Below are 8,920 nucleotides of genomic sequence, written 5' to 3'. Positions count from 1 at the left end.
GTAACTCTTCTTTCTAATAAAGTAAAGATTTATACCTCTGCGCTACTTTTAAATATTTTAATCCACTTATAAGGATAAACAGAGTATATATTACCTATAATACTATCTGCAAGCATATTCTTTAGGTATATACGGAAAACAAGGCTAAGATTAAATAAGTATTAGTAATAGCTCTAAGGTTACTTTATGTTATATTAGATAATTAGAGGTCTAATAATTACCTACTTTATATAGAGCTTATTACTACTTTCTTAATACCCTTGGCTATCTAGGAAAGCTTATAGTTAGCCTTCCTAAGCTTATTAACTGCCACTCTAGGGATAATATTACCACCTATATAGTTAATATGCTTTAAAGCTATAGTATAACCTATAAGATAGGATATTTTACACTTAATAATACTAATAATAATAACACGGTAATAAAAGAAATCAGGAAGGCGCTTAGTTTTAAGGGCAAAACTCAGCGATTATACTTCTTTAGCTATATCCTTAATCTCGCTATTAAAGTACTTCTTTTTAGCTATAATTCCATGGCCTTTAAGGATAATATCTAAGGGAATAAGACCCTTAATATAAAGGCCTACAAGCTATAAAGGCAGAAAGGACTAGTTAAGAAACTTTATAGCCTTACCTTTTAGATTTACTACTTAGACTTACTTACTAATCTCCTCTAATCTCTTTAGCTTATAATATATAGTAAGTCTAATAATCCGGTAATATAAGCAAAGAAACCTCTAGATATTATTATTAATATAATTACCTATTAGCTTTCTAACCTTTATATAATTTTATATACCCTTCTCTTAAAGGACTTCCTTAAGGACCTTTAGTATAAGCAGAAAAGTAAGTAAAAGTAGTTAGTATTAAAGGGAAAGCAGTTAAGTAATAAGGTGCCCCTCTGCCTTAGTAATAAGAATAAACTTAAGGAGAAGGACTAGGCTATTATTTCCTTATTTAATAAGGTCCTTTAACACTTTAAGTATATCTTAATTACTTTTATAGCAGTATAAGCAGAAGAAAGGATATATTAAGGCATATAAGTGCCTATAAGATACCTTACTTGGCTATAAATACCTTTATAGTAAAATAGAGGTATATAAGGCTGCTGCCTATTAATATCCTAATCCTAAGCACTTTAAGGCTAATATTAACCTCTATTAGAAAAAGCATAATAAGTATTACTTATGGCTTAATAAGATGCTAATTTATTATACTGCTATTATACTTTACCTAGCATATTATTAGGGATATTTTAAGGATATATAAGCAGACTACCTAGATTAAATCTAAACTATAAAGTCCTTTATAAAAGGCCTATATTAGTCTTACTATAAGCCGCAAATTATCTCTTAAGATTAAGAATACAGCAAGCCAGTTATAAAGAAGCGGCATATATATTAGAATCCCTTTAATAAGTATTATAAAAAATCTTATCTAGCCCTAACTGTATTATAACTACCTTTATTAATAATTACTATATTACAAGCTAAGGATGCAGCTAGCAGTTTTATATATACTATAGGTAATAAGTATAGCAATTAGTTTTATAATATCTATAAGTCTAACTAGAATATCCTAGATCCTATTTATTATTAGTATAATAGAGAAGAAGAGTTTTTATATCTATTATAATTAGCTCTTAATATACTCTCTATCCTTCCTATATCTGCTAATATTAAAAGGCTATTCTTAATATGCAGTCAAATAGTTCGAGACCATTATGCCAGGCTGGACGCTAATACGATCAGGATAACACAGACGGTAAGATCATGGCATTGCAGAGGCTATATTATAAGCACAGAGAAGGTCCTTGAAGATGTCAAAGTGCCAGGGACTAATCTATTTACTGAAATAAGCTTTGCGGAGGCCCGGGAGGCAACGGATGGGAGGATCACGTATACTATCCCTTTATAGCGTCCACGCATTTCCATTTCCACGGGCCCACTCTCAGCGTCAGCGTCCATTTCCATCCATCCATTCTATAAGAGGTTGCGCGGATGGAAATGTAATAGACTACCAGGCTGTCCGCAACCGCGTCCATCGCGGCGTTTTGCGTCGCGTTGCGCCCCACTTGGCTTTCCAAACACTACCTCCACAATGTTAACAAAGATTGTAAAGATTATCGGTGTCTGGGTATGTCTCTGAGCTCCTATGAGTAGATGCTGTCGCAGAAGCTTGCGCTCGACAACGACAGGCCAGGGTACCGTCTCGGGATATACGCGTATTCTCGTTTCCCCTGCCAAGGGAACTGCCTATACGAGTTTTTTTTGTTTTTTCTTCCGGAAAGCTCGGACCGCGAATTAGCGTTTCGAACTTGGACCTTAATCTGCACATAGCAGAGACCACGGCTTCACATCTCGCTAATGCCTGCACGGCCACAAGATTCTGCAATTAAAGTATGTCAAAGCTCGCCTCCTTAGGTAGAGCATGTACAACGTGGTTTAACTACTTAAAGAGTAGCACATGGTAAGATCGTGTTTCGACGTAAACTGCAATACTATCTCAGCTATCCTACCACCTAAACTAAAACACCTAACAAGTCTCATCAGTAATTAAGGTAAGAATCTTAATTATTATGTACTCACTGGGTTCACATACGTTAGGCAAAACAAAGGTTTTCAAAGCCACCGAGCCAGTCTTGACCAGAGAGGTCCAGGATAATTCCGAGTTGAAGGCATGATTACATTCGCCCGACAAATAACAAACCATTTCCGGCTAAAAACTACCTGACATTGTATTGCAGAGGCAACATAATGGGGCAACACGCACAAAGCAACCATATGCCCCCCCAGATGGAAATCCCAGGGTATGTCCGGATCAGGTCACACAACACAAGCAACAGTCAATTCCGGAATTTGTTTCTTGCCCAGGAGTTGGTAGGTGGAAAGCAACCCGAGCCTGGATATGCTGGATCAGCTCCGCAGACTGCCATCGGAAGCAAGATGTCAAGCGGTGGTGACGCTACTATTTGGGCGGCTGAGTTCAGCCCGAGCGGCCGGTACTTGGCCGTCGCAGGCAAGGATCGGTCCATCAAACTGTTCAAGGTCATCTCCACAGAAGAGGAGCGTTTGGCACAGCAGAGATGTGAGAATGGGACTATACTAGGATCGAAGAGCCTTTCAGCACCAGTATTTCTATCTAGGCCTTACAGAGAGTTCAAGGGCCACTCAGCCGAGATCTTAACTTTGAGTTGGAGCAAGAATGACTTTTTACTCTCAGGCTCGACAGACAAGACTGTTCGCTTGTGGCACCCAAGTCAGCCAACATGCCTTCGCGTATTTCAGCACGACAGGACTGTGACCTCAGTTGCGTTCCATCCCACTGACGACCGCTTCTTTCTCTCTGGATCTTTCGACGCTATACTAAGGCTTTGGGATATTACAAGAACTTCGATAATTCACTCATCACCCATGGCGGGTATCATCACCGCTGTAGCTTTTTCGCCGGATGGCAAGGTCGCAATATGTGGTAGCTTCGATGGGATTTGTATCTTTCTCAACACCACCGGATTGACGGAAAGAAGTCGAATATGTATCCAGTCTTTTGGCTCCAACAGCACAGTCAGCTTCAAGATTACAGGTCTACAGACCATGGTTTCCTCTGACAGCATCGACCCGACCCGCCAAGCAAAGTTAATGATCACGACAAATGACTCACGAGTTCGCATCTACAATCTGGCCGACCATGGCTTAGAACATAAGCTCGAGGGAATAAGAAGCCAGTCGAGTCAAATCCATGCTCGTTTCAACGACAGTGGAGAATATGCCATATGCGGCAGCGAAGACGATGAGGTTCACATCTGGCACTTGAATTCTAGGGAACCGAAGGAGTCTCATGAGAAATTCCATACACACTCTGAGGCGGTCACAACTGCCGGGATGGCTCCAACTATTACTCGAGAGATCCTAAGTCTCTCGCAGGATCCGATCTACAATCTTTGCGATTGTGGAACTTCTGGCCGCAGCGAGTTGCACGGTCATAAGAACAATACAGCAAACACTTCGTGCATAACCGAAACGGCTCTTGATTCTTCCTCAAAGGCAACAATGATGATGAACCATGCGTCGTATAGTGGCTCTAGCAGCCATTCTAGTGGTCACATAATCGTCACAACAGATACTATGGGCAAGATAAAGGTATACCGCCAGAACTGCGCCTTTGATAAGCGCTACGGTATGCCTCATGGCTATCTGGTTACTTGATGGTCTAGGTGCTTTATGTTTTATATATTCGAAGGACCCTTGCGTTATAGGCGCAGTATACCTGTCTTCAACTTATAAAAGGAGACATCAACAAAACTGAGCCATTGACATCGGAGAAAGTCTACATCTTACTACTAGCATGAGGTAGATTGTGACACATTTACAATTACTACCTTGATGCTTGTGTTTATGAGGGATCAGCCGTCGCTAGCATTAAACAGTGATTTATGGAAATGACTCGGTTGGTAGATCGGCAGAGAATCTCGGGCAGTATTGCACACGCCTTGAGAAGAAAAGAGCCTCAGACACGTCGCAATAATGCTTCATTGACATGCAAGTTGCAATGAAGTCAGTAAGTTAAGAACAAATAGAGCTTTTAGTCATTGTACTGGCATTGGAATATGATGCTCTTGATATGATGGGAAGAATTATGTTTTTTGTTGCAACTGAAGAGACCCTAAGGCCAGTTCAGATAGGTAGATAGTTAGTTAGTGCACCAGGGCCCTGAACTACTAAATTTTCCATAAACGAGCGGCTTTTAAGATGTGAATCTGGCATTTAGATTAATTATACTACACTAGCTAAACTGCTATTGGTGTTGCCCCTTATGACACTCCACTACAGCTTAGAGATCGAATCCTTAGTACTTGAGAATTTTACTTTGATTTAAAAGATGGTCTCGTACAGCTAAGTTTCAGTGCTTTATAGCATAAGTCACGCAACTATAAATAAAAACCAGTGTTTTCGATTAATCCCCGATACAGAATTCTGCAAATCACTTTAGATTTGGACGGGTACCTGAAGACGCAAGGCAAGCTGGCCTAAAATAGCAACAATCTGATGTCTCCCGCACGCCGTCTCATCTGATTGGGTACCGAACGAAAAGGCCTGAGCTCCGAGACTGGACTAGCTACTGTAAGTAATTTATGGGCTCGATGGATGGAAATTACCGAGCGAACCGCAGCAGGGTAAACGAGTAAACGAGTCTCTCAAACTGGTTCGTTCAAGATGGCTCAAGGCTGTGTCGCGGTTTGGAATTCTCGTTAGACATACTGAAACAGGCTCTTGTAACACTCTACTCTCCCCTATTATAATTGTGGATATACCTTCCCCCTTATCCCATGGTAAGATGTTTTTAACAAGCCTTCAATTCCCTTCGAGCAGCGTCACTTATTGTTAGCCGTTCGTTACCAAGTCTCTTCTTTCCTCATCTGTCCTACATTTGTTTTGCTTCGCCAGTTCTTTTTGAGGCATTCAGTTCTTACCACAAGATTAGCCTCTTTTTTTTTTTTGCCACCAATCGCTCTCCTTAATCTTCTTTTGCTCTTTTCCTCGACAGCATATTGGTCCATCTCCTTTCATCCAACCGCACTACTTGGCCAAACGGGCTCGCCACTATGTATTTTGTTCCTCGAGATGCGACAGCCGCCGATGGTGCAGCTACGTTCTCCCTTTACCATTATGATCCTTCGGTAGCGGCCGCAGTCATCATGGTCTTGCTTTTTCTAGGCGCCACCCTCTTTCACTTCTGGCAGCTCATTCGGGAAAGATGCTGGTTCATGATCCCGCTGGCTGTTGGTGGTATTCGTAAGTAATGTGCTGATCAACTGGGTTGGGTTCATGTTAACTAACAAACATGTGTCTATTGCAGTCGAAGTCATCGGATACGCAGGTCGAGCCAAATCTGGAGGAGAAAGCCCTAACTGGACACTTGGTCCGTATATCATCCAAGCCATCCTTCTACTCGTTGCCCCGGCTCTCTTTGCGGCAACAATCTACATGGAGCTTGGACGGATTGTTATCATGGTGGAGGGGGAATCACGTACCATGATCCCACTCAGGTGGTTGACTAAAATATTTGTTATCGGAGATGTTCTCTCGTTTCTCTTCCAAGGAGGAGGTTAGTTAAATCCGTTCCCACAGCTTAATTCATGTTATAGGGACAAGCATTATACTAACTGACTTTTGACATCAGGCGGAGGTTATCAATCTTCCGGTAGCTTGGAAGCATTAGATAACGGCGCCAAAGTTATCATCATTGGCCTCTTCATCCAACTGATCTTCTTTGGCCTTTTCGTTGTTATTGCTGTGGCATTTAACCGCTCGGTTAATATATCTCCGACGGGGCGCTCGCATGTGGTTCCCTGGAAGAAGCATATGTATGTTCTGTATGTTGGCAGTCTGTTGATCATGATCCGATCAGTCTTCAGAGCTGTCGAGTACCTTCAAGGGTTTGATGGGTACCTGCTCAAACATGAGATCTACCTATATATTTTTGACGCCGTTCTCATGCTTCTGGTCATGGTTATAGTAAGCTGGTATCATCCTGCTGAGATTTCGGCAATCATCTCGCAAAGGGGCAACGGCTACGGATTAAAGATGGGTCCAGTTTCTACTGGACACAGCCGTTTGGCGTCAGACGTATAGTACCAATGTAAAATTGGTTTGCAAAAGGTTTCTAATTGGCCTCACGGGATATTTCATTATACGGTGTGGGATTTGGAAGATGGACATAACCGGATTCGTATTTTTATAGTGACACATTGGCAGTTATAGTGGGTAAAAATGTAATTCTAAGTCCTTATATTCGCGGTTAGAAGTGACGCAGCAAAACTACTTCTAAGACACACTCCTTGGCACAGCTACGTGCCTCGGGGCACTCACATGTAAGCCATATAAATGGTTACGTTTAACCCTATCACCAAAAAAGACATGATACACAAGTTGCAATCTCGACTAATAACACTTAATCTGAGGGTAGAGCGCAGACTTGAAATGCGATGGCTGTAGAGTACTTTTTGGTAAATTGGACTTAATTCTGTTAGACAGAAAAGATAACGCATGGCTGCTAATAAGAAGTGTTGGCGATATAATACAAGTTAAAGATAATTTAGACTAGATTAATACCATCCAGGGCCACCTACTGGGCACCCCCACCTAATAGACCACTGAAATTTCGATCTTCCTATATAAAATCCAGATATTAATATCTGCAAAAACAGGCCCGATTCTTAATTAATAGGCAAGGCTTTAAAGAGAGTTTCTATAAACTTATTCAAATTTTACTCTCTGTATAGTTTTTTAACCTCCTGACTGCTTTATATACGCTAGCAGTGCTTTATTACGACCATAAAGTCCTTACGTTTATCCTCTAACCTAATACCCACCTTAATCATCGACTCGACCTCCTTATCCAGATCTACCTCTATTACTGCCTCTTTTAAGTCGGGAAGAGCTTCTCTAGTCGCTAGAGCCTCCGCTAAAGCCATGAATCGTCGGTTCGGGTTTAGTACCGCCTTTCTTTTCTTCCCTCGCCGCAGCTGAGCCATCTGCTCCTCGAGGCCAGTAATCCTCGATACAGGCACGGATCTGGCTGTGCGACAGAGCATAGCCTAGGGACTCTTATTGCAACACCTAACGAATAAGGGTCTCCTCCTGGGTCTTAGAAATACGCTGGTGGGCCCAGATATATTTATTCCTGCTCGCTTGGCTAGAAAGTCGTTAAGAAAGGGTCGCCTAAGGCACTCTACGTTTCTAAGATACCTTATTCTCTAAGAGGCCTCTATTAGTAATATCTAATAAAGCTTTAGCTATATTATCTTCGGTATAGTTATAATAAACTATTGTGAAGGGAGTTCTATTAATTAAATTAGGTAAAAACTCGGCTTAAGTATATAACGCTGCATAGGGTATATAAGGTGAAATATAAAAGAATTAAAAGGGCTAGAATACTAGACTATAAGGCAGAATAGGGAAAAGTTAAGCTAATAGTAAAATTTTATAAAAACTGCTATATAATATTAGTATAGGTTTGCAAGTATCTATATTCTTGGCTTAATGCGATGTACTTAGATATTCGGAGTTTGTATGGGAAAATTAAAATTTTGGTGGTCTATTAGGTGGGGATGCCTACTAGGTGGTCCTGGATGGTAACTCGATCTTTTAATACACCCTTAAAGTCACCCTTCATGCTGATATTCATTATTGTCGATTTTATAACTTTTTCTATGTTAATAGCGTAACAGACTTCCCATGACAGTAATCACATCCCGAGTTACTGGAGGAGGACTTACAGGAGCAATAAGCTTTTATAATTTTTAAACATAAGTGCTGAGACAAGTTAAAAATATTTCCGCTACCGGGACTGCCATTACGGATTTTTGCAGCTTCGAAAGTTCAGCGACAGTCTAACTTCAGCTATACCGCATACAGCATTGAACGCTTGTGAACCCTGCCGATGTCTGGGAGTGGCCATAGTTTACGACAGCGGCTAACTTGTTGAACTCTAAACACTTACGTAAGCATATGCTAGCCATTGAGTGGTTCGTATCCATCGTTTTGACTGTCGTTTACCGCCTTTTCTCGCTCGTTCTTCGTTCCTGAACCTTCAGCTAACCTGGACTCTCTCGTTTATGCAAATGATTTTTCTCACGACCCACCCACCCTTGGCATTGCTCTACTGCCTCTTGAACCATCCAGATCTTCCAATGGACAATCTGAAATGGGATGAGCGGACTGACAGGCGCCGTGCCAAAACAGGTGCAGTTTTTGTCGCTCTCTACACACCCGAAGGTCCTCAATTCCAACATCGAGACTTTAGTGTGACGAGAAGAAATCATCGTGCAGTGGGATGCAAGAATTTTGTATCCAGGCGCAAGTACCCGCCTCCTTACTAAGCCGATCAGTATCTATCCCCTTCGTTCTGTTTATGCCTAA

General features: G+C 41.3%; 2 protein-coding genes across 2 annotated transcripts; both read left to right on the top strand.

Annotated features, from left to right (window-relative positions):
- Positions 1 to 2,755: 2,755 nt before the first annotated feature.
- FOBCDRAFT_149109 (WD40-repeat-containing domain protein) lies at positions 2,756 to 4,204 on the top strand (the record flags this gene model as incomplete). The annotated part of the gene is made up of 1 exon (XM_054707723.1): positions 2,756 to 4,204. The coding sequence occupies one exon, from the start codon at positions 2,756 to 2,758 to the stop codon at positions 4,202 to 4,204; it is 1,449 nt and encodes a 482-aa protein (XP_054563698.1).
- A 1,397-nt stretch (positions 4,205 to 5,601) lies between these two features.
- FOBCDRAFT_150340 (RTA1 like protein-domain-containing protein) lies at positions 5,602 to 6,631 on the top strand (the record flags this gene model as incomplete). Its single annotated transcript, XM_054707722.1, has 3 exons — positions 5,602 to 5,791; positions 5,856 to 6,104; positions 6,180 to 6,631. 3 exons carry the CDS (start codon positions 5,602 to 5,604, stop codon positions 6,629 to 6,631), a joined length of 891 nt encoding a protein of 296 aa, XP_054563697.1.
- Between the last annotated feature and the right edge of the window lie 2,289 nt (positions 6,632 to 8,920).

The sequence above is a fragment of the Fusarium oxysporum genome, chromosome XII (genome assembly GCF_013085055.1).
Source record: "Fusarium oxysporum Fo47 chromosome XII, complete sequence".
NCBI lineage: Eukaryota > Fungi > Ascomycota > Sordariomycetes > Hypocreales > Nectriaceae > Fusarium > Fusarium oxysporum.
The sequence above is the reverse complement of the archived record's forward strand: the minus strand, read 5'-3'. Positions and strand labels throughout refer to the sequence as shown.